At 42.6% G+C, this 24,249-nt stretch overlaps 3 protein-coding genes across 7 annotated transcripts; 2 read left to right on the top strand and 1 right to left on the bottom strand.

Moving 5' to 3' along the window:
* Positions 1-32: 32 nt before the first annotated feature.
* LOC110501838 (60 kDa heat shock protein, mitochondrial) lies at positions 33-7,341 on the bottom strand. 2 transcript variants are annotated; one of them, XM_036959264.1, is made up of 10 exons: positions 7,203-7,341; positions 5,377-5,552; positions 4,788-5,123; positions 4,424-4,613; positions 4,077-4,245; positions 3,401-3,500; positions 2,652-2,897; positions 1,980-2,154; positions 1,667-1,845; positions 33-1,344 (listed from the first exon to the last, which is right to left on the bottom strand). In XM_036959264.1, exons 2-10 carry the CDS (start codon positions 5,548-5,550, stop codon positions 1,183-1,185), a joined length of 1,731 nt encoding a protein of 576 aa, XP_036815159.1. In that variant the 5' UTR covers positions 5,551-5,552; positions 7,203-7,341; the 3' UTR covers positions 33-1,182. The 2 variants fall into 2 exon arrangements, with proteins under 2 accessions (XP_036815159.1, XP_036815158.1); XM_036959263.1 differs by lacking the exon at positions 7,203-7,341 and adding an exon at positions 7,050-7,080.
* Positions 7,053-10,935, top strand: LOC110501840 (10 kDa heat shock protein, mitochondrial). 2 transcript variants are annotated; one of them, XM_021579688.2, is made up of 5 exons: positions 7,208-7,346; positions 7,749-7,937; positions 9,938-10,093; positions 10,509-10,598; positions 10,759-10,935. In XM_021579688.2, exons 1-5 carry the CDS (start codon positions 7,329-7,331, stop codon positions 10,807-10,809), a joined length of 504 nt encoding a protein of 167 aa, XP_021435363.1. In that variant the 5' UTR covers positions 7,208-7,328; the 3' UTR covers positions 10,810-10,935. The 2 variants fall into 2 exon arrangements, with proteins under 2 accessions (XP_036815162.1, XP_021435363.1); XM_036959267.1 differs by lacking the exon at positions 7,749-7,937 and having other exon boundaries at positions 7,053-7,346.
* Positions 7,208-24,239, top strand: mob3 (Preimplantation protein 3). 3 transcript variants are annotated; one of them, XM_036958497.1, is made up of 9 exons: positions 7,208-7,346; positions 7,749-7,937; positions 9,938-10,093; positions 21,403-21,465; positions 21,766-21,866; positions 21,959-22,088; positions 22,415-22,494; positions 22,587-22,698; positions 23,350-24,238. In XM_036958497.1, exons 1-9 carry the CDS (start codon positions 7,329-7,331, stop codon positions 23,479-23,481), a joined length of 981 nt encoding a protein of 326 aa, XP_036814392.1. In that variant the 5' UTR covers positions 7,208-7,328; the 3' UTR covers positions 23,482-24,238.
* Positions 24,240-24,249: the final 10 nt, after the last annotated feature.

The following is a 24,249-nucleotide window of genomic DNA, read 5'->3' on the forward strand; positions in this document are numbered from 1 at the left end:
GTGAAGTGTTTGTTCATGAAAGCACAATGGTCTTGTTCAGAACATTTGGTTTTATTAAATAAAAACAAATTAATGTCTACATTGTACAAAACATGTCAAATGATCACAATTGGTTATTTGCAAAGAAATAATGTACTGGGGGGAGGAGGAACACAGCTCAACACTTCTTGAATGCACGGTTGTTTATAGTACTGATTGAACACACAGTAAACGTAGGCTAAACATCTATGAGCAGTAAGTACAAATCCGGTCATGAGGACATCAATGGGTTTCACATTAACTTGTGGCTTGGACCTTCACTGGCCCAAACTGCTGTAACTAGTCCGACCAACCTCCAGTCCACCTCTGCTAGAAAGACATTCAGCTATCTTAATGCACAATAACCATCCTATAGAATTCTGATATGAATCTTTTGGTTCCAAAGTTCTAGAATATTTGAGTATTGAAATCAGACAAAGTAAAGGAATGCTCATGCGCCGCAATTATTTTATTTTCATTAACTCAACTGAAAAGGTTACGGTTCCTCCCAACATTACTTGGGTGAAACAGGACAAAGCTAAAACTAACAAAAGGTTACGACAAAAATTGACAGTGGCATGCCTGGCCAAGTTTCCTTTCTCCAGCAAACCCCCTTCTAGCTACAGCTATCCTGTGTTTAACCATTTATTCAAATCAGCCTCGTCTTTAACGTCAGGAAGTTACAGGCTTCATTACTTCCATTTGATAGAAATGACAATTTATCAATACCAGCATTGCATTATTCGCACTGGTTAGCATCTTTCATAAACAGTGAATATTCTGCATGTTGCTGATGGATGATGAGACGGCCATGTTTGTGAGGTAAATGGAGGGGGTCTCACAGCCTCAGTTAATAAGGGGGGGGGGATCATCGGGGCAGACTGGGGTCTCAGAGCCTCAGTTAAAGAGGTAGAGGGATGGAGAGAGGCTGAGCGAGGACAGGCTGGTCGGGTAGAGGGACGGAGAGAGGCTGAGCGAGGACAGGCTAGTCTGTTCTTCCAGAGGGTGGAGGGGAGACAATCAGCAGAAGTAGTGTGGTTCATCCATTTGCAGCTCCAACAAAACTCACGGCCATTCAGTTTTGGCAAGTCTGGGGGTTGGAGGGACAATTTGCCCCCTAGCCCCACACTGCCATTAAGTTTTTACAGCGCTTTGAGGTGGGCCTCAGAACATGCCACCGCCCATACCTCCCATACCTCCCATGCCGCCCATACCTCCTGGCATGCCACCCTCCTTCTCCTCCTTGGGCAGCTCTGTGACCACACACTCAGCAGTGGAGAGAAGGGATGCGACACCTGCAGCATCCATTAGTGCAGTCCTCACCACCTGTAGGGGGAGACAAGACTCAGTCCTTGTTGTAATACAGACATACACCAAGAGAGGGAGCCAGAGCACTTCAGCCGAGAACCTGTAATATCACTAGCAGCCATTTGCTGTCTATGCAACTTCAGTCTAGTGAAAGCATACACCGTAAACCTTATTGCAGCAACTAATCAATCTTGTATGAATAAACATTCATATAAAACTTTGCCAACATTAGTTCTGTACATTTTCCATCACTATAAAATGAACATGTCTATTATATTTTTGGTATGCTGGGTGAATGACAGCGAAATGACATTGTAGTGCCGAGCTAAAGCATCCATACCTTGGTGGGGTCAATGATGCCCTTCTCTACCATGTTGACGTACTCTCCTTCCATGGCATCGTAGCCAATCTCCACCGCGGCCTGAAGGATCTTCTCTACCACTAGAGAGCCCTCCACACCAGCGTTCTTAGCAATTGTCATGGCTGGCACACGCAGGGCTCGTCTGATGATGTCAATTCCTATAGACAGGAAGCGATATACCAAGTTAAGCTACATTACTTCTGTCTAAAAGTTTGAAATGTATCTCGCCACTCCCATGTGACCAGATGAAAGCCTATTGGCAAGTTGGGTAAAGATTAAGAACTCTACTTACCAATCTTCTGGTCAGAGTTGATGGGCACGAGGGCATCCAGGGCAGGGATTGAGCGCAGCAGGGCACAGCCACCCCCGGGCACGATGCCCTCCTCCACAGCGGCCCTGGTGGCATTCAGGGCGTCGGTCACACGGTCCTTCTTCTCATTCACCTCCACATCACTCGTTCCTCCCACCTGAAACAGAACAGTCAGTGGGTGACTATCTCTTTCATGCATGGTGGATACAGGAGCAACTCAAATGTAAATCCTGTCTCACATTAGGAATCTCCTAATGTCAACTCATCCTACCCTGTTTTTTTTGCTCCGTATACAAACGAACAACAACTTACAGAAGCACACAAATCTGCCCAGACCGCATGCATTATTGTTCGCCACAAGGCTTCATTGTTTTTCCTCCATCACCCATGCTATTTCAATAAATAATTTTCCCATTGTGTTGATGGCGGATTGACTGATTTCGAAGTTTGGTATACGTTTATTTTTAAAGACGTGAATCGCCAGCCCATTGGGTATATTCTAGGCTTATTTCAATAGCCAGGACTAAAATGTGACAATATTCAGGACAATTAAAAGGACTAAACAAATGTAATGCAATTATACTGTCACCTATCCCTCTTAAGCTCTCTCTCTTCAATCCCCTCCATACAGCCCCCGACCTCTTCTCCTCTGACCTTGAGCACAGCCACTCCGTCAGACAGCTTGGCCAGCCTTTCGTTGAGCTTCTCCTTCTCGTAATCGCTGGTGGTGTTCTCCAGCTGCTCAGCGATCTGAGCCTGCCTCTTCTCGATGGATGCCGCGTCTCCCTTCCCCTTCAGCAGCATGGTGTCGTCCTTGGTCACTGACACCTCGCCCACCTGGCCAAAGTCATGTGCCTGGATGTCCTCCAGAGCAATGCCCACCGCCTCATCACCAAACACCTAAGGAAGAGAGAGGAGGGATGTCAGTAAAGGAAGGGCAGGATTTGAACAGGTAATCATTGGCCCTGATAAAATATTTTAAAAATGGTATCCATCTTTTAAGAGGGGGACAGAGGGTGCACTTCACCATTATTAGAATAGGGCCATTGGGTGCCGAGCTAAACCCTTAACCATGGGATAAGCAAGACTTTGCAACATTCATTGATTGATTGATTGATGAATCATGCCAGTGCAGACGTGTCTGAGACCAAGTGTAGGGACACTGGCCTGCTGTGGGATGCAGCCAGACAGGGATAGGAGAAGACATGTTTCTGTGTGCAGGGGGAATGACAACCGCAATGAAAAGGCTGTACTGTAACTTATCCTGTTTTTCCTATTCCTTTTCTCAAGTAGTGATTGACTGATATAAGTTGGGATGGTTACAGTGTAAAGTGTTCTTACAGTAGAAATGGATTGATGTCCGTATAGGCCCTACGGTGATGATTAGTGTAAAGTGTGCTTACAGTGCCCCCGGTGGCCACGGCCATGTCGTGCAGCTGGGCCTTCCTGTTGTCTCCAAAGCCTGGGGCCTTGACTGCCACCACTTGTAGTCCCACCTTCAGCCTAAAGACAGAGTAGAGGTTAAATGAACACACCCAAACTGACATCATCCAGCATCTACACATAAAGGAGGGCAGGAATAGCAAAATTGTCTACAGCTTTATTTTGAGGTTGACTCTTCAGTTATCAATACCCAGAGCTGAATGATGTTGGTGATATATCTCAGTGTTCTATATTAGTAGTGCAGCCATGTGAGCTGGTTCTGTCCCATTGGCCCAGGTGCTCAGTCAGTGTTGATGTGAAGGGGAAAGGTCCTTAAAACAGGTCCTTTACCTCAAGGGTGTTTAATGGTTAAATTAAGGACACTGACTGACCTGCTGAGGACAAGGGCCTGTATTCACCAAGTGTCTGAGCAGGATTGCTCATCTAGGATCAGATCCCCCTGTGCATATCTAGGATCAGATCCCCCTGTGCATATCTAGGATCAGATCCCCCTGTGCATATCTAGGATCAGATCCCCCTGTGCATATCTAGGATCAGAACCCCCTGTGCATATAATTATGATCCAAAAGCCCAGACTGATCCCAGATCAGAACTGCTACTCTGGGACACAGGGTGCTAAAGGGACAGGGAACTGACCTGTTGAGAACCAGGGTGCTGAGGGCCTCTCCGTCCACATCCTCAGCCACGATGACCAGAGGTTTCCGGTTCTGGTTGGCCAATTCCAGGGCAGGGACGATGCTCTGGACAGTGGAGATCTTCTTCTCACTCAGCAACACATAGGCATCCTGAAACTCACACTTCTGGCCTGAGGGACAGAGATGAGATAAAAGCTCCAAAATGGCCAAATGTGGAGAATCAACATCATAAAAATACATTAAATCTGTAGATCATCAAGATCACCAGTGTGCTGGAGTTTCTTTTAATCTTAAAGCCACAAAATAGCTGGGCATGGTGGTCGGGTCATGGCAGACGGGGGACCTTACCTTTGGCTGTGTTGATGAAGTAAGGTGAGATGTATCCGCGGTCAAACTTCAGCCCCTCAATGATCTCAAGCTCATCATGCAGAGTTTTGCCATCCTTGACAGTGATGACTCCCTTGCGGCCCACTTTTTTCATGGCGTTGGAGATGATGGTGCCGATCTCCACGTCTCCATTAGCAGAGATGGTGGCCACCTAGCAGACAGAACAGAGCATTGAAAACTTTACATTCAACATCCAAGAAGGCTGTCTTAATATATAGTAGAATATAAATATTGCATCCGTCTATTAAATAATTATTTGTATCAATTGAATAAATATGAATATTGACTTATTTGATCAATCCATATTCTTAACACAATTGGTTACCTGGGCAATCTCCTCAGGTGTGGTGACTGGCTTAGACATCCTCTTCAGTTCAGCAATGACGGTCTCCACAGCCAGCATGACGCCACGGCGGATCTCCACAGGGTTAGCGCCTTTACTAATGGTGTCAAAGCCCTCCTTGGCGATGGCCCTGGCCAGCACGGTGGCGGTAGTGGTGCCATCTCCTGCTTCCTCGTTTGTGTTGTTGGCCACGTCCTGGACCAGCTTGGCACCGATGTTCTGGTACTTGCACTTCAGGTCGATGGCCTTGGCTACAGTGACGCCGTCCTTGGTCACCTTGGGGCTGCCCCAGCTCTGCTCGATGATTACTGTGCGACCCTGCAGGAATGCGGCAAAGGATACAGCTCAAAACACTTGTGTTCAGTTGTTCCTGCCCGAACAAGACACACCGTGGTGCACACGGTTCTTCGGGTGGAAATAAAACCCAAATAAAAAGTGATACAATAATGAATTGGTTATACATAACAGACATCTGACCCCTGGGTGAAATTTAAATAGGACAGAATTGTATATATTTATTTGGCACCGCAATATAGCAGAAGGTATAGTCATAGCAATTCCCTCCTCCTACCTTGGGACCCATGGTGACGGCGACAGCATCAGCCAGCAGATCCACTCCCTTCAGCATCATGGCCCGAGCATCGGCTCCAAACTTGACGTCCTTGGCGTAGGCTCGGGTGAGGTGGGGGGCCAGGGCCCTGCAGACTGGCCTCATCTGTCTCATCACCGTGGGTAGACGCAGCATCTCTGGAAGGGGGAGATAGAGAAAAATTATAGGGGGGCGACACTACCAATCATTCAGTCACAGAGCAGCCAATAAAAAAAATGTAATTTGTCAGCTGTTAGCTATCTTGTTTTAATATGCACTTAAATTGTTGGTAAAATCTCAAAGTAGCAAACAGGAGTCCATGTTTGCCCTGTAACAAATGAATCTTCTGGATTATACCAAAGACTCCTTCTACCCCCCCCCCCCCTCCCCTCGGCCCATATGTCACATAATGACTGTCTGGAGGTGACAAAACAAGCTATACAGTACAACCTATTGGCCTTCCATGATACAGCAAGAGTCATCAGGGAATAATTAACCAATGAATGACAGCATTCCCATGATGAAATACCCCTGAAAATCTCAAGGACATAACCCAGAGCAAGACCACAAGCAAATGTGTGTTTGAAGTCTTGCAGAAAGACAAAGAAATATCCATCTTACTTAGCAGAACATGGTCTAAAAGGGAAAACGTCAAAAGGAGGGAATCTGAATAAACTGTCACAGTAGGCTATCATAAATGAGCTTACACGTTGGCAGAATGTATTGGTCTATATAACCCAAATCAAGGGCTCAGGTCAACGTACTGCACATTTCTCAAGGTCCTGAGAACAAGTAGCATTTAGCTGCCTGAGTCCATGTCCGGCACGCTATTGCACAGTGTTGTGCATCCGATTACAAATTAATCTGAGACGTTCATTCGGAATCGTAAATTATTTATTTCTGTGATGGGGCGTTTGCAGATATTTGCGACATCGTTTCTGAAATGTCTTGAACCGGTCTTTTCCTGATTCTCCCCACGTGTGCGTAGGTCATGCGTCACAAGGTTAAAATCGCACAGCGTATGGAGAGTGCGCAGTAAATGCCTTACCTCAATGAATGAACTACTTAATTAATAAAAAAATGTACTTGTCGTAAAAATGTCCAGCACAAGCATTATTTGTCAAATAATGCTACATACAACAACATTTATATCGCAGCCGATACCAGCCCGAGGTAGCCATTTATTAGATATCCCAAATTGATTTTGAATAGGCATTTAAAACAAAAAAAATATTGGCAAGACTGGGACTACGTTAATTTGTCACGCCGGTATGTAGATGTATGAAGATGAAGATGTAGATGAGAAAAATGATACGTTTAGCAATCGTTTGGAATTAGGCCTAGTTGTGATGGTGACAAAATAGGTTGTAGGGATATGCATGAGTCAATGTTAGCCAGATAGCCCAATTGGTGACGTTATCTGTCATTACCGAATTAAGATCAGAGCACATGACATCGAAATGAACGTGAAAATAATTGCATAACTAATGCTAATTGTTAACTAGCTACCTTCAAAAGCTGTAATGTTAGTTAGCTAACTACCAATTTAACTTACAAAATAGATAGATTTACGGAAAATACTGGAGAAACAACGACAAGTAGCGATGCCATAATTACCAGTGCCTGATATTCAGGGACATTAGGAGGTAAATTACCATTCCAAACGAGCATGGCTACTTGACTGTCCTTGCTGGATGGAGGCTTGAAAATACTAACGATGCTCGCAAAAGCATTGACGTTTGAGACAGTTCATTATGCTGTTTAGACTGATGCGCTACATAGATTTATAAAGACATAATAGTACTTACTTGTCGTTTGAAAGATTTTAGGCTGGCACGATTTGGTCGTCTGGAGGAAACTGAGTGATTAACGTTATAGAGTTGAGAAGAACGACCAGAGGTGTGGTGAATCGAACTTCAGAGACAGCACTGCACATGGCTTTTTGCATCCGGGTAATTTACTGGTCCGCCCCAAAACCTGCATAGGGGAAATATAAATTATATTTGCTGAAATTGAGTGACATTTGTATCATATGTATTGTATTTCAAATTAATGGGCTATCTATGTACATGCATAAGGTAAATTACTTTATTTTGTGAGTTTATCGTGTAAAAAATGAACTTGGCACTGTAATGCTCGTTCCTGGGCACCCAGATTCCAGAATGTACTATTGGAGAAAAAAAAGAGGGGTCAAAGTTGGCACATTGTGCAACATTGCTGCGAATTGCAATCACATAAAAACTCATGAAGTATTAGTTATAATTTCATCATAACTGTCCTGACGAGTCCCCCCTGCACAAGTGTGATCATGTTATGTTTGCACGTGTTACGACGTGCTTTTTTGCGTTATGTAGAGGTTATGGAATATTCTGGAACGGAAACTGTCCGGGAACCGTAAAGTAAGAACATTTGAAGACACGCATGCGCGTCCCAGTTCTCGATATTTCCTCACGTGGAGTTTCCGCTTCAGCCTGTTAGATCCACACTCAAGACGAAATCGGGGCTCAACATCACGAGGTTTCAACGACTATCACTTAAAGATGGTAAGGCATTATTTCTCAAAACAATGTCACATAGCTAAGATATAATTTAGGATACTTAACGTTCTGCCACAAACATACTTGCTAGCTAGCTAGCTAGCACAACGAGTTTCATAACGTTAGCAAACTAGCTAGCTTGCTAATTATGCCTTGTTTTCTCTCAGACAAGGTCAGACAGATGTTGCCATTTTCAGTGTTCGCACAAATAGTCGAGCTTGTTAGCACCACTGCAAGAATACAGGATGAGATGAGTTTGGCAGCTTCACACTGCGCAAAGTACTTCAGACAATGTCAAGCGAGCTGCCATGCATGATTGTGCCAAAGCAGATCATTAACAGTTAACAGACACCACTTGAAACATTCAATCTCCAATCGTTGGTTATTGGTGAAAATATACATCTGAATTTGGTATTGCTAGCGTTGTACTTAGAATGAATGAAGTGATGACACGTGACGTGAACCATATTTTGCCTAAACTAATCTGAGGCCGCATGCTGTGTGGATGATCCTTTGTGCACAAAACGTTAGCCATCAGTTTTTATTTTTTTTATATATATTTTTTTAAATCTCATTTTACATTTCATTAATTGATCGATTCTGTTTTTTTCTGGTGCAAGGACACGACAATGAACAACGACAATATTAAATACCGGCTCCTTATCAACCACTTCTGGTTTACGTTGCTTCAGACGTCGTGATCCCATGTGCAACTGCGTCAGAGCATTTTAATTTGGTCTGGGCTATCCAGGGTCCTTGGGAGGTTAGGTAGGGTAGGGAAGTCCAGGATAGCACTGACCATTTTCAGTTGATTATTAATTTCAGCACTTGCTGCCTGTTTAAACATTTCAGACTAGCCTATATACTACAATAACTTAACTTTAGTATGCAACACAATTCCAAGTTGGAATACTGCCCATTACCCTAAATATGATAGATTGGGGGATCTGAAGCATGAGACAAATCAGTTACTGAAGAACAGACCTTGAATGTTTTCTCTGGAGGTCTGGGTCCTTGAGACCACTATCTAGACCCCACAAAGCTTTTGTCGCCATGCGGGGGTGTGTCTTGCTGACTTGTTCTGGAATTTACTCCAACAGTCCCGCCATGATTAGTCTAAAAGATTATCTGTGGGTCAGGGTTCTGTCCTTCACTGAGATCATGGTAAACATTGGCAGTACATCCCCCCCCCACTGTTTCCCCTGTTTCAGAGATGCCCTTCACTCAAGGTCAAAGATAAATTTGCTAGCAGACTGGCAGCTGGTGTTGCAAATCTTCTGTTTTGGTACCTTGCAATGTGCTGGCCACATAAAGAACCCACACTCTTCTTAGTAGTCTTAGTTTAAGCTTGAAGATCGTTCTAAATCAGTATTCAAACAATTGCTTTCTTTATACCCGTCATTAGTGAATACAAAGGGTTTCTTTGTTGCCTTTGGCAGGCTCTACTTGGCAAATTGCATGGACACTGCTAGTTATCAAGGTCCATCCCTATGGATATTCCTCCCCCATTCTAATGTAATGAACCCTCTGATTTCCTGTTGCTGTTACAGAGGTCTGTATAGGAGTACCACTAACCTGTAGTAAGTAGGTTTATGAATACCTAGTTGATAACTTGACCAAACTTACCAAACCAAGAACTCTGGGAAGACGCCAAAGGTTTAAATGTACATATTCCACCAAAATGTCCTTATTTTCAGTGGCAGATGGCTACAACGCATCTCCTTTTGGCTATTTAAGGGGCCACTATGGGGGGGGCCCCCTTCTGCTTTTGTTACTCAAGTCTTTACCAGTTCACACAATGGATCTCAGGCTCTACCTAGTGGCTATTTGAGGGTATGACCATTGAATGCTAAGCACTCACTGTAGAAGAGTCCAAAACTCTTCAACTCTGATGTGCTATTTAACTAAAATCAGTTGCAAAGTTTGTTTTGTTTTTTAAGTTAGATTGCAGTGTTTTGTTTGTACATTGTCTCTGTCAAATTAAATACTTCCCCTTCGTCTAATAGGCTTTCAGGAAATTCCTTCCCATGTTTGATCGGGTGCTGGTGGAGCGTCTGGCTGCAGAGACTATGTCGAAGGGGGGCATTATGCTGCCAGAGAAGGCCCAGGGCAAGGTGCTGCAGGCCACAGTGGTGGCAGTGGGACCAGGCTCTACCAACCAGGTAACTTACTGCTCCTGTTTCACTCTCTCCGGCTAAACAATAGCTTATGGCTGTGCTGTCGAACTAACTGGCTTGTCTGTCTGGTGTGCAGTTGATCAGATTTCAATGCAAGGAGATTAGAAGTGTTTATCTTCATGGACCACATTGATACAATATAGTAATCTTTTGATGTGAGAGCTTTCTGCGCTGGCTTGTGGCCATAGAGAGAGATAGATAGAGGATGCATATTTATATCTGTGCCATTATAGCGTCTGACAGCATGGGCAGTGCCATTGGGGCTACTATTCATAGGAAACCCCTCCCAGTTGACTACTTTTAAATGGTGCTGTCCATGCAAAAATGGCTTTTGGCCACTAGAGGCTTCTATCATTCTCTATGGTTGTGTCTAAATGTGTTGTCTACTGATCTCATTCAGAAAGGATATCTGACACCCATGAGTGTCAAAATTGGAGAGAAGGTCCTTCTGCCAGAGTACGGAGGAACTAAAGTTCACCTGGAAGACAAGGTATGTCTAAAAATGTTATCTATAAAATATCATCCTTATCTAATACAATGATTAGTTGTGGGAGTAATCTACATGTTCATTAGACTATAAATAATTATGACCACAGTAAAAGCAAATGATTCTTCTAATTGTCTATTCAATTTCTACATTTGTCTTTCAGGAATACTTCCTGTTCCGTGATGCTGACATCCTTGGCAAATATGTAGAATAATATTTTTTGCTGTACAACCTCCATTCATCCTAATATAGGTTGCCTCGTTTTTGTTTCTTATGTTATTCAATTGTAAATAATTCTGATCATGTTTTGTTACAATAATAAAGTCAACTATTGAATCTAGATGTGTTGCCTCTTTCATACTCCTGCCAAGCAGATATTCTAGATGTGCAAGTGGGGACTCTTCATGCTGAGGAGTGAGTTTGACAGATATAACAAGTTGAATATGCATGAATTTTCCACAAAAAATCAGATCTGCATAAGACTTTGTTGAAGTACCAGTTGATTAGCAACTGGTTTGGGTAAATGGAAAAGTCCTTCCACTCCTGCAATACACTTGTTCCATGAAACTACTTTTGTATTACTGCAGATAAATATTCTATATACAGCAGCTTCGGAAAGTATTCTGACCCCTGGACTTTACACATTGTTTTACAGACTTCGATTATTGTTTTTTCCTACAGACACCATTTTTTTTACTCAATCTACACACAATGACAAAGTCAATTCAGGTTTTTAAAAATTTTAGCAAATTTATAAAACTATTACATTCACAAGTATTCAAACCCTTTACTCAGTACTTTCTTGAAGCACTTTTGGCAGTGATTATTAGAGGTCAACCGATTAATCGGAATGGCTGATTAATTAGGGCCGATTTCAAGTTTTCATGACAATCGGAAATCGATATTTCTGGATACCGATTTGGCCAATTTAAAAAAAAAAATGTTTTTTACACCTTTAACTAGGCAAGTCAGTTAAGAACACATTATTATTTACAATGACGGCCTAGGAAAGGTGGGTTAAATGCCTTGTTCATGGGGCAGAATGAAAATTTTACCTTGTCAGCTCGGGGATTTGTTTTTGCAACCTTCCGGTTACTAGTCCAACGCTCTGACCACCTAACTTACATTGCACTCCACGAGGAGCCTGCATGGCAGGCTGACTACCTGTTACGCAAGGGCAGTAAGAAGCCAAGGTTTGTAAAAAAACAATCTTAATATAATCACTAGTTAACTACACATGGTTGATATTACTAGTTTATCTAGCGTGTCCTGCGTTGCATATAATCGATGCGGTGCCTGTTAATTTCTCATCGAATCACAGCCTACTTCGCCAAACTGGTGATGATTTAGCACTGTCGTTGCACCTAACCATAAACATCAATGCCTTTCTTAAATCAGTACACAAGTATATCATTTTTAAACCTGCATATTTAGTTAATATTGCCTGCTAAAATGAATTTCTTATAATTAGAGCAATTGTGTCACTTCTCTTGCGTTCCGTGCAAGCAGTTTGGGCCGCCTGGCTCGTTGCGAACTGTGAAGTCCATTTATTCTTAACAAAGACCGTAATTAATTTGCCAGAATTTTACATAATTATGACATAACATTGAAGGTTGTACAGCGTAACAGTAATATTTAGACTTAGGGATGCCACCCGTTCGATAAAATACGGAAAGGTTCCGTATTTCACTGAAAGAATAAACGTTTTGTTTTCGAAATTATAGTTTCCAGATTCGACCATATTAATGACCTAAGACTTGTATTTCTGTGTGTTATGTTATAATTAAGTCTATGATTTGATATTTGATAGAGCAGTCTGACTGAGCGATGGTAGGCAGCAGCAGGTTCGTAAGCATTCATTCAAACAGCACTTTTGTGCGTTTTGCCAGCAGCTCTTTACTGTGCTTCAAGCACTGAGCTGTTCATGACTTCAAGCCTATCAACTCCCGAGATTAGGCTGGTGTAAACGATGTTAAATGGCTAGCTAGGTAGCGGGGTGCGCGCTTTCATTACTCGCTGAGACTTGGAGTAATTGTTCCCCTTGCTCCGCAAGGGCCGCGGCTTTTGAGGAGCGATGGGTAACGATGCTTCGAGGGTGGCTGTTGTCGATGTGTTCCTGGTTCGAGCCCAGGTAGCGGCGAGGAGAGGAACGGAAGCTATACTGTTACACTGGCAATACTAAAGTGCCTATAAGAACATCCAATAGTCAAAGGTATATGAAATACAAATGGTATAATAGAGAGAAATAGTCCTATAATAACTACAACCTAAAACTTCTTACCTGGGAATATTGAAGACTCATGTAAAAAGGAACCACCAACTTTCATATGTTAGCTTTTTTTTTACATGGCACATATTGCACTTTACTTTCTTCTCGAACACCTTGTTTTTGCATTATTTAAGCCAAATTGAACATGTTTCATTATTTATGAGGCTAAATTGATTTTATTGATGTATTATATTAAGGTAAAAGAAGTGTCAATTCAGTATTGTTGTAGTTGTCATTATTACAACTAAATAAATTGGCCGATTAATCCGTATCAACTTTTTTTGATCCTCGAATAATCGGTATCGGCGTTGAAAATTCATAAATCGGTCGACCTCTAGTGATTACAGCTTTTTACACCTGTATTTGGAGTTTTTCCCCATTCTTCTCTGCAGATCCTCTCAAGCTCTGTCAGTTAGGATGGGGAACGTTGCTGCACAGGTATTTTCAGGTCTCTCCAGAGATGTTCAATCTGATTCAAGTCCAGGCTCTGGCTGGGCCACCCAAGGGCATGCAGAGACTTGTTCCAAAGCCACTCCTGTGTTGTTTTAGGATGTATGCTTAGGGTCCTTGTCCTGTTTGAAGGTGAACCTTCGCCCCAGTCTGAGGTCCTGAGCGCTTTGGCGCAGGTTTTCATCAAGGATTTCTGTGCTTTGCTCCGTTCATCTTTCCCTCGATCCTGACTAATCTCCCAGTCCCTGCCTCTGGAAAAACATCCCCACAGCATGTTGCCACCACCATGCTTCATCGTAGGGATGGTGCCAGGTTTCCTCCAGGCGTGACGCTTGGCATTCAATCTTGATCTCATCAGACCAGAGAACATTGTTTCTCATGGTACGAGTCCTTTAGGTACTGTCGTGTCTTGGCTATGCCGGATTAAGTGATATGACATGCTATTCTATAAAATAATTTCTCCGTAATTAATATTACCTGATTGAGCTAATCATGTAAATGTAATTAACTAGAGAGCCGGGGCACCACAAAATAATATTTATAGAGCTGTTATCTTCCGAATAAACTCTTAAAGACCTAGTAATATTTTACATCAATAGCAGTCAATATTAATCGTCACCTTAATTCAGTCTCATCTGAAAGTTGTAAATTCTTGGTTATCTGCACGAAACCTGGCTAACAAGTTGAATCAGCAATACAAAATTGGGTTTAATTATTTATTTACTAAATACCTAACTAATCACACAGAATTACACATATATAATTAAATCATAACTTGATTACAAATTACGTCATAAAGGAAAACGTCCCTAGCAGGCGGAACAGATATGACAGCTGGTTACACAAAAGAAAAGGGCTGGGTTTGAGTGAAAGAGCGGGAAGACTGAGGGACACAGGGAGAAGCTGTGCTATCCTAAATACAGTATCTTATGCATTCTAAATTACCGCCCATTTGGAAAAGGGAAATGCAATAAAAATTTACTCTGAGCTGCGCTTCGGTAGGTTGGTGGTAGATGGAAGGCAGTGTTGCCCAACTGAGTCCTTTGTCCTTTGAAGAATGTCTCTGCTGGTAAAATGGATACATTGTAGTAACGTCGTTGTGTGGTAGACGGGATACTCTGTCTGATCCTTCCTTACCTGCGTTTGCAGCTGCTGTTGCTAACTCAACAGCTAGGAGGTATTACTTATGTAGTGAATAAGAGTTCAAAGTTCATACCATTCACAACCAAAGCTCACACTGATGTTGGCTTCGTTCTGTAGTTACTATCTGAACCATTCTGACATCGGACCGTCGTCCTCACATCCTCGGAACAGGAGGTTATATTGTCGTCAAGGCTTTATATAGGAAGGGAGAGGAGGGCGTGTTTGAAAAGTTTTATAGCCCATGTCCCTTCACAGGGGCGGGCCACTGATTGAGCAGAGCCCTATCTTATGAAAACCCAAATCTCACATTTTAGAAGCTAAAATCACATCACAAATAATTTCATATGCAAACATTTAAATTGAACAACAATTCCATGTTAATCCGATTACTCTGATGTGTAGACTTTCCACTGTAGAGTTTGTCATCTTATCATTGAGAATGTCTCAGATGACAACCGAACTGACATCATATTCATTAGGTACCACCGCATATGTTCAATTGGTCAGATTACCAGAATATTGTTCATTTACCCCCACCTTCTGATGTTCCCAGAATCTCTATGTTAACCAAGGTGTTTGCAAATGTAACATCAGTAGGGTAGAGAGAGGAAAAAGGGGGGGGAAGAGGTATTTATGACTGTCATAAACCTACCCCCAGGCCAACGTCATGACAGTCAGTACCTTATGGCAAACTCCAAGCGGGCTGTCATGTGCCTTTTACTGAGGAGTGGCTTCTGTCTGGCCACTCTACCATGAAGTCCTGTTTGGTGGAGTGCTGCAAAGATGGTTGTCCTTCTGGAAGTTTCTCCCATCTCCACAAAGGAACTCTGTCAGAGTGACCATCGGGTTTTTGGTCACCTCCCTGACCAAGGCCCTTCTCCCCTGATTTCTCAGTTTGACTGGGTGGCCAGCTCTAGGAAGAGTCTTGGTTGGAGTCCATTCCAACCAAGACTTGGCACACCCCCATTCTAATCGACGGGCTGTAGTGGAGCAGTTTGAGAGCTTCAAGTTCCTTGGCGTCCACATCACCAACAAACTAACATGGTCCAAGCACACCAAGACAGTTGTGAAGAGGGAACAGCAAAACCTATTCCCCCTCAGGAGACTGAAAATATTTGGCATGGGTTCTCAGATTCTCAAAAGGTTCTACAGCTGCACCATCGAGAGCATCCTGAGGGGTTGCATCACTGCCTGGTATGGCAACTGCTCGGTTATTCTTATCTTACTTTTTTAGGGATTTTCTTAAAACTGCATTGTTAAGGGCTCGTAAGTAAGCATTTCACTGTAAGGAGAGTTGTATTGTATTTGGCACATGTATTTTACCTGTTGTATTCGGCACGTGACAAAAAATTTGATTTGGTGGTTCCAAACTTCTTTCATTTAAGAATGATTGAGGTCACTGTTATTGGTGACCTTCAATGCTGCAGAACTTTTTTGGTGCCCTTCCCCCGATCTGTGCCTCGACACAATCCTGTCTCGGAGCTCTACGGACAATTCCTTCGACCTCATGGCTTGGTTTTTGGCCAGAAATGCACTGTCATCTGTGGGACCTTTTATATACACAGGTGTGTGGCTTTCCAAATTATGTCCAATTAATTGAATTTACCACAGGTGGACTCCAATCAAGTTGTATAAACATATCAGGGATGATCAATGGAAACAGGATGCACCTGAGCTCAATTTCAAGTCTCATAGCAAAGGGTCTGAATTCATCTGTAAATAAGGAATTTCAGTTTTTTATTTTTAATAAATGTACAAACATTTCAAAACCTGTTTTTGCTTTGTCATTATGGGGTATTGTGTATAGATTGAGTAAAACATATTTAATCAATTGTAGATTAAGGCTGTAACGTAACAAAATGTGTAAAAAAGTGTGTGTGTGAGTGAGTTAGTGGCAGCAGGTAGCCTAGTGGTTAGAGTGTTGGGCCAGTAACCAAAAGGTTGCTGGATCAAATCACCAAGCTGACAAGGTAAAAATATGTAGTTCTGCCTCTCAACAAGACAGCTAACCCACTGTTCCCCGGTAGGGGGTCATTGTAAATAAGAGTTTGTACTTAACTGACATGCCACGTGTCAGTGATATATATATCTGGAGGAATGCAGTGGTGTAAAGTACTTAAGTAAAAATACTGTAAAGTACGACAAGTCAATTTGAGGTAACTGTACTTTACGATTTATATTTTGGCCAACTTTTACTTTACTGCATTCTTAAAGAAAATATACTTTTTACTCAATACATTTTCCCTGACACCCAAAAGTAGTCTTTACATTTTGAATGCTTAACAGGACATGAAAATATTCAAATTCATGAACTTATCAAGAGAACCTCCCTGGTCATCCTTCTGATCTGGTGGACTCACTAAACACATGCTTCCTTTGGAAATGGTGTCTGAGCTTTGGAGTGTGCCTCTTCTTCTATGAGGTTTAACGGCAGTTGGCATCCAATTTGTTGCATTACCGCCACCTACTAGACTGGAGAACAACTCCCTTACACTTTGCTTAACACATTCCACTACTTTCCCCAATACTACACATTCCTTTGCCTCATGCCCTTCTGCACATTTCTCACACCTTGGACCCTCCCTTCTATACACTGCTGCCACATAGGAACACCTAGGATCCTCCCTCCTACACACTGCTGCCACATGCCCATAAGCTTGGCATCTGTAACATCGTAACGTATTCGGCACATACGCTCCTACAGGATAACTTGTATATCCTAGCTTCACTTTGTCTGGCAAAAACTAAACTTCACAACTCAAAAGAACAGACAATGCCTCTTCTGTTTCCCCACCGTCTAACGACGAGCATCACATACACCGGGATTCTTTCCCCTCAGCTGGTCAACTTTTATATTTACTGCAACCCCAGGTTTCACTCCTTTCATTGGCGCCCTTTTCTTGAGAGCGAAACAACTTTTCTTGCCCCCATTTGTTTTACTCCGAGCGCCTTCTCCCTCTGACCAACACAAACAATTATCACTAGACCACTTCTGGTTACCCTCACCGATTCCACATTACCCAACTCTTTCACCCACCGCGAAATCACAAATGGATCAGCCAAAATGCAAGAGTCCACTTTTTCCATAAACTTCACTCCTGTCACTCATCTCTATCCTGACCCTCGGTGCATACCTCGATGTCCGATAACTTCACCCTCATTCACTTCCATTTCTCCTCCTGTCTTCATCTCCCTCTGCTTACACTTTCTCCCCTTCTTCTTTATCAAACAATCTCAATTTTCCACCATTCTTATCCGACTCAAGCATACCCTCTTCTTCCCTCTCTTTGACCTTCTCTCCATATCCCTCCTCCGTTTTCCAAGTACACGTCTCCTTGTGATAATACTGCACTACTTACCACCATCTCGTTCCCGCCTTCTCCAGGGACTGCCCTTCAACTTCTGATTGCAATCTGGAGTGTGCATCTGGCTATCCGTAAAATGTTAACAAGAAATAGTGCCGTCTGTTTTGTTTAATATGAATTTTAAATGATTTATACTTTTACTTTTGATACTTAAGTAAATTTAAAAACTAAATACGTTTAGACTTTTACTCAAGTTGTATTTTAACGGGCGAATTTCACTTTTACTTTAGTCATTTTCTATTAAAGGGAGCTTTACTTTTACTCAAGCATGATAATTGTGTACTTCTTCCACCACTTGAGGAATGTCCACTGCTTGGTAGCCTTGCAACTCCCTGTCCGCGCCCCTGGTCACACACAAGTCAGTAAATGTGCGCATCATTTGCATCCGGGCATTCTGTCGAGATGGTCATGGCGGAGGGTACTGCAGTTCTGAGGAGGAATCGGCCTGGAACCAAGGCGAAGGTATGTTTCCACAAAGCGGAATACGATTGCATATGGTAAAGAGACCAACGGTGACCACGGTGGTCTTACAGGAACAGTGAATTTCATTCAGATTTGGTGTTTTGAGTCGTTTCTCTGAACGGTTAGTTCGTAGTTGTCTTTCCGGAAAATAGGAAGAGTCGGGCTTGCAACTGGGTAGCGTTAGCTAACTAGGCTAGCTAAAAACGACCACACAGAATTTGAGACTTGCTAGGTAGTTAGACTTTAAAACAATGACATAAACACCATCTGAAAACCACTTTACTGTTGATAGCTAGCGAACTAGTAGCTAACATAGTTTAAGTTAGCTAGATATCTAAGTTAGATAACAGCTGTAATTGTTGACATATTAGCTAGCTACCGTTTGTAACTGTTAGCGAGCTATTTTGACATGGCTAACTGTTCATGAGCTGTAGTCTTCAGCTACTGTACTTTAGCTAGCTGGCTAACGTTATATTATTTTCCATCAACTAGCTATCAAGCCAAGTAACGGTAATTATTTGTTTAATTATACGTGTCCCCAATGTAGCTAAATGTAGCTAGCTAAATACTGTATATTGTTTATTTATTAGGATCAACATTACTACTCTTCCTGAGGTCCAAACAGGATTAAAACAATTAGCTACATCACAACAAAACGCAACAGCCTACATAATAAATAAAACAATATATCATGCGATAAATTATTACTTTATTATGCAAATATACAATAGTGACGAGTCGGTGTCGTTTTAAGATTAGGGAGGATTTTTAAAATGTTTTATGAGCATGTCCTTATTTATATTACAACATATTGGATATTCATATTCCATTCACCCAGCTCAATGTAACCTCGATAGTTTTAGCTAGGTTACTACACATTATACTTCATGTTTCCCTATACCCATCATCATGTTTCTACAATCTAGACTGCGAATGAAAGTTTACAACAGGTGCACAGGTCAAGAGAAAAATTAAGAGTAATCAAGGTGGCAGTGACACATTTAATACGGCCTTGCGTGACACATTTAATACCTCCTTTGCACACACTTGCCTGCATCTAGCTGATCTAGGGTGTAGTCATTAGTGTAAACGAGAGACTCTATTGGACAAATATATTTATCCCCGTTCTGTTTGCTTCCATTTAAGAAATGTTTTTCAACAGAATCTGCAGAATAAATACACCCCTGAACACACGCGAACACAGTTAACATTCATAGTAGCCACATACAAACGGCATGATTACTTTTCTAGTTGTATTCCTTCTCGAATCTACGTGCTCTCTTCCTCTCGCATTTTCCCTTCGCTTGTGGACTTCAGTGCACAACATATCAGCTCTGTGACCAGGCAAAAAAACCTTTCCAAACCAAACCTTCATATCATAATCGCTAACTGCTACACACAGCCTACATCGTTGGCACCATATTAGGTAATGTCATAGTCAACAAAACTCTACAACTAACACGTTAGTAAATCCGCTACAATCATGCAGTACAGTGTACAGTCAGCAGGCAGTTTAGCAGTTACACCGGCAGGCCCTGGTGTCAATTCATAAACCAAAAGCTTACCTTGACTTAGTTCCAGTTTTGGATAGCCATAGCATCCCTCTTTGTTTGAGTAGGCTAAACCTAGCTAAGAAAGCGGAAAAAAATACAAGAAATATAGCTAGCTCTCGCTTCTCCTTCATTTTTGAAGGAATTAATTTGTTTTAAAACTTCAACTATTGTCTTTCTCTCTTTGAGTCACATCTACTCACCACATTTTATACACTGCAGTGCTAGCTAACTAGCTTGTGTTTTCAGTAATAAAGTCATTCTCAGATCCTTTGATTGGGTGGACAACATGTCAGTTAATGCTGCAAGAGCTCTGATAGGTTGGAGGACGTCCTCCGGAAGGGGGTGAGAACCATGAGCTTCCTAGGTTTTGTATTGAAGTAAATGTACCCAGAGGAGGACAGAAACTAGCTGTCCTTGTCGTGGAAATATTCAGTCAATAATATTTCCCAAATACTGGAGCTTGTGAGATCAAATAGACTTTATTACAAAGTAACAAAAGCCGAGCTGGTGCATGAAGCAACTGCCTTTCCAGCCTCGGCACACACTTTTTATTCCGTTTTCATCCTTACGTTACACACGCAGTCACTCCTCTTTATGTTAATGATTCATCCCCTTGGGCATTTAGCCACCATTATCTTTTTGCCTTGAACTTATTTCAGCTTGGTTTCCATTTTCTTGTTGGCACAGAGCTTAGGGAATATATTCTATTGGTGGCGTAACCATAGCAATGATACAAAAAGAAACAGACACGCATACTCCTAATGCAGGCACATGTCTAATGGTGCTTTTAGTAATACACACCTATGCTCCTAATGCACATCTAATGAACCTCATGGGACTGGGTAATGGCTTCCCTTATCCTAATGACCTATTGATTATTGGTTTCCCTTAGCCTTATGACCCAGACACACATGCCTTCCCTTAACCTAATGACCTATTGATTAATGGCTTCAGAGTGCACGTCTAATGGCCCAGACACGTATGGCTTGTGTTGATTCTGCTTACTACTCTGAGATGTATAATGTGCACATATGTACTGGAAAATTCCCAATATCATCCACCTACACCATGGTGCTAACCTACAGAGTGTTGTTGAGGATACTGTAGACCTTCATAGCTTTAATAAATTATTTGGTGACGTGAATATATACGTTTCTCAAGTTTTAATGTCACAAGTACAGTGAAATGCCTTTCTTGCAACTATTTAGCATTGTTTTATCAAATGTATCACAAAAAAAATATGAAATTCCCCCTCCACTGATATAAAATTATTTTTTACAGTGTGTGTGTGTCTCTTCACAGTCCGCGTTGTGAGGTGTTGTTTTTATGTTTTTTTTACATCTGATTTTACTGCACGCTTCAGTTTCTTGATGTGGAAGAGTTCCGTGAAGTTATCTCTCTTTGTAGTCTGAATTTCCCAGAGTCTGTTCTGGACTTGGGAACTGTGCAGAGACCGTCTGTCTAGTTAGATGAAATATGAAAGGCTGAGAGGTGACACTATTTTGCCCTTTGAGCCATAGCCACACATGCACTGAATATGATTATGGCTCCCTCTCTCACTGCAGGATTTCTACAACTGGCCAGATGAATCCTTTGAAGAGATGGACAGCACGCTGGCTGTACAACAGGTGTCGTTGAGTTAGCTAGTGTCGCATGACTGTGGAGTCCATTTTGAGCTTCAAATTAGCCCTAAGTGTCATAATTGCAGAATGCTGTTCGTAGCTGTCAAGTGCCAAGCCTGACGCTGACATGGTGTGCTTTATTTTAAGATGGCTGCCTGCTTCCCTATATGATGCTTCGTAGGTTATTAATGGTTGATTATTGTGATCATTGTCACCCATGTCAGAACCTATTTATTTTAGCTAGCTAGGAGGATGATGGCAAGATGTTTTGATCACTAACCTCGGCACTTCCCATCCCTCGTTCAGTACATTCAGCAGAACATCCGGTCAGACTGCTCCGGTATCGATAAGATCCTGGAGCCACCAGAGGGACAGGACGAAGGGGTGTGGAAGTACGAGCACCTCCGGTACAGTAGCTGCACGACACACTGAGATCAAAAACCTTACTCCGTGCGGGTGTGTTGACCCACTGTGTCTACCTTTCTCCCATCTGATACAGGCAATTTTGTCTGGAGCTGAATGGACTCGCTGTGAAACTGCAGAGCGAGTGCCACCCAGACACCTGCACCCAGATGACAGCCACAGAACAGTGGATATTCCTGTGTGCTGCACACAAGACCCCCAAAGAGGTGAGTGTTACTAAAATCAGGATGAAGAACGATTGTCCATGTACTCTTATAATCTCCACCCCTCAGAGCCTGGTTTCTCTCTAGGTTTCTTCCTAGAGAGGAGCCTTTCTAGGGAGTTTTTCCTACCCACTGTGCTTCTGCATTGCTTGCTCTTTGGGATTTTAGGCTGGTTTCTGTATAAGCACTTTAGGACAACTGCTGATGTAAAAAGAGCTTTATAAAATACATTTGATTTAATTCACTCAGGATTACATTTTTCAGCTCAGCCTGCAATGCACTATTCTGTATTTAGGATGCATGTACATTGCCTGTGCTTGGGTCCACAGTGCCCTGCCATTGACTACACCAGGCACACGCTGGACGGAGCTGCCTGCCTTCTCAACAGCAACAAGTATTTCCCCAGCCGGTGAGCACACACACACACACACACACACACACTCACTATGTAAAGGAGTGCTTTGGTTCCCCACTCATACGCTTTCAATCTCCCCTCCCCAGTGTGAGCATCAAGGAGTCCTCAGTGGCCAAGCTGGGCTCTGTGTGTCGCCGGATCTACAGGATATTCTCCCATGCTTACTTCCACCATCGGCAGATATTTGACAAGTATGAGGTAAGTTGAAGGTTCACACTTCCCAAATAGACTTGGCAGTGAAGTATGATTTGGGCTCTTCACACCAATTGAAAATGACAGTAAAGCTTCATTGGGACATTCATTACTTGTTTGAATTAGAACATATAATGCACTTATCCACACCATATGTGCAACCGATTGAGCAGGAAATGAGCGATTACCAACTCCTTTATTCTCCGTATGTGGCCAACCAGCTATGAACATATTCCATCTTGTAGTAGTCCCATGTTAAGCCAACAGGTGGCACTACAGACTTAGACAATAGGGAAACACTGGACTGATACTGTCTACCGGAGATGAATAGAGCCTGGGACCTGTGCATGTCCATAATGGCCACTTCATGGTCTACTGTACTCATGCCCTGTGGAGTTCAGCCATGTAATAACTCCAAGCAGACCAAAGCTATGGCTCTACATACAAGTTCTGATTCTGGATGCTGATTAGCTGCGTTCCAGACATGATTTACTTCATGACAAATCACGACTGTGACAGTATGGCTTCATACTAAATGGTCAGTCAGCCTCTAAACTAGTGCATCAGACCTCAGATCGCATCAAGTCATCCTCTTGTTTAGGGGTTGAGGCTGTTTCTGGATAGGGCCCAACTCTCATCCTCTTTCCTTCCCTGTAGAACGAGACGTTTCTGTGCCATCGGTTCACACGCTTCGTGATGAAGTACAACCTGATGTCCAAGGACAACCTGATTGTTCCTATCCTGGAGGAGGAGGTCCAGAACACCTCAGCTGGGGAGAGCGAGGCCTGAGAGGAGAGCTGCACACAGGAGACCAGATGTGAGTTCAAATACTAGTATTCAAATACTGCTTGATTGAGCTTGCCTGTTGCAATGAAACCAATGAGAGTCCCACAAGGCAAATTCCACCCACCTGGTACTCCAGGCAGGCTAAAGCAAACACTCAAAGTATTTGAGATAGTATTTTAACCCAGGTCTGATGCAGCTACACACTAGCCAGACTCACTACTCTGTGGGGAATGTTACTTTAACCTATTGAGCAGCTAGATTTACAAAACCTACATTTAACCATAATGTGTTGATGGCAAAGGCACACCCTTATGGGCTCCCTGTATATAACCCCTGCTGCCCCCCCCTCCTATCATGTGTTTGCTGGTGCTTTGCTTTCTCCGCGTTGCTTTTGTTCTCTCTCATTGAATTCCAAATAGACTCCTTGCCACTCCTGTAGATCTGAGGCTTGGATAGCTGGAAGAATATGCAGACATTTCCAGGAAACCCATTTGGAGGCAAGATGAAGCTATGACCATAATGCTTCTCTGTATCCAATCTTCTCTAGTTTACAGGTGTACCTAGGGTTCAGAGGCTAGGGGTCCATTTGTGGTTCAGAAGCCCTCTATGCTTGTGTTGCTCTGAGTACACACCGCTCTCATCATTAAGTTATTTTGTGGGAGGAGTCTTGTCTATCCGCCCCACTTTTTATTTTCCTTTAATATAATTACATTTTGTTACTGTCGACATTTGTCTTAATAAAAAAATACTATTACCCTGTTGTTGACTCCC

This window comes from Oncorhynchus mykiss, chromosome 22, assembly GCF_013265735.2.
Source record: "Oncorhynchus mykiss isolate Arlee chromosome 22, USDA_OmykA_1.1, whole genome shotgun sequence".
NCBI lineage: Eukaryota > Metazoa > Chordata > Actinopteri > Salmoniformes > Salmonidae > Oncorhynchus > Oncorhynchus mykiss.

Bases quoted from the DNA above. Each gene is read 5' to 3' on its own strand.
- LOC110501838 (XM_036959263.1), bottom strand. The intron at 4,614-4,787 runs GTAACCAATTGT...TCTGTCTGCTAG, and splicing joins CACCTGAGGAGATTGCCCAG to GTGGCCACCATCTCTGCTAA. The intron at 2,155-2,651 runs GTCAGAGGAGAA...GTTCTGTTTCAG, and splicing joins ACGGAGTGGCTGTGCTCAAG to GTGGGAGGAACGAGTGATGT.
- LOC110501840 (XM_021579688.2), top strand. The intron at 7,938-9,937 runs GTAAGGCATTAT...TTCGTCTAATAG, and splicing joins ACGACTATCACTTAAAGATG to GCTTTCAGGAAATTCCTTCC. The intron at 10,094-10,508 runs GTAACTTACTGC...GATCTCATTCAG, and splicing joins GACCAGGCTCTACCAACCAG to AAAGGATATCTGACACCCAT.
- mob3 (XM_036958497.1), top strand. The intron at 21,466-21,765 runs GTGTCGTTGAGT...TCCCTCGTTCAG, and splicing joins GCACGCTGGCTGTACAACAG to TACATTCAGCAGAACATCCG. The intron at 21,867-21,958 runs GTACAGTAGCTG...CATCTGATACAG, and splicing joins TGGAAGTACGAGCACCTCCG to GCAATTTTGTCTGGAGCTGA.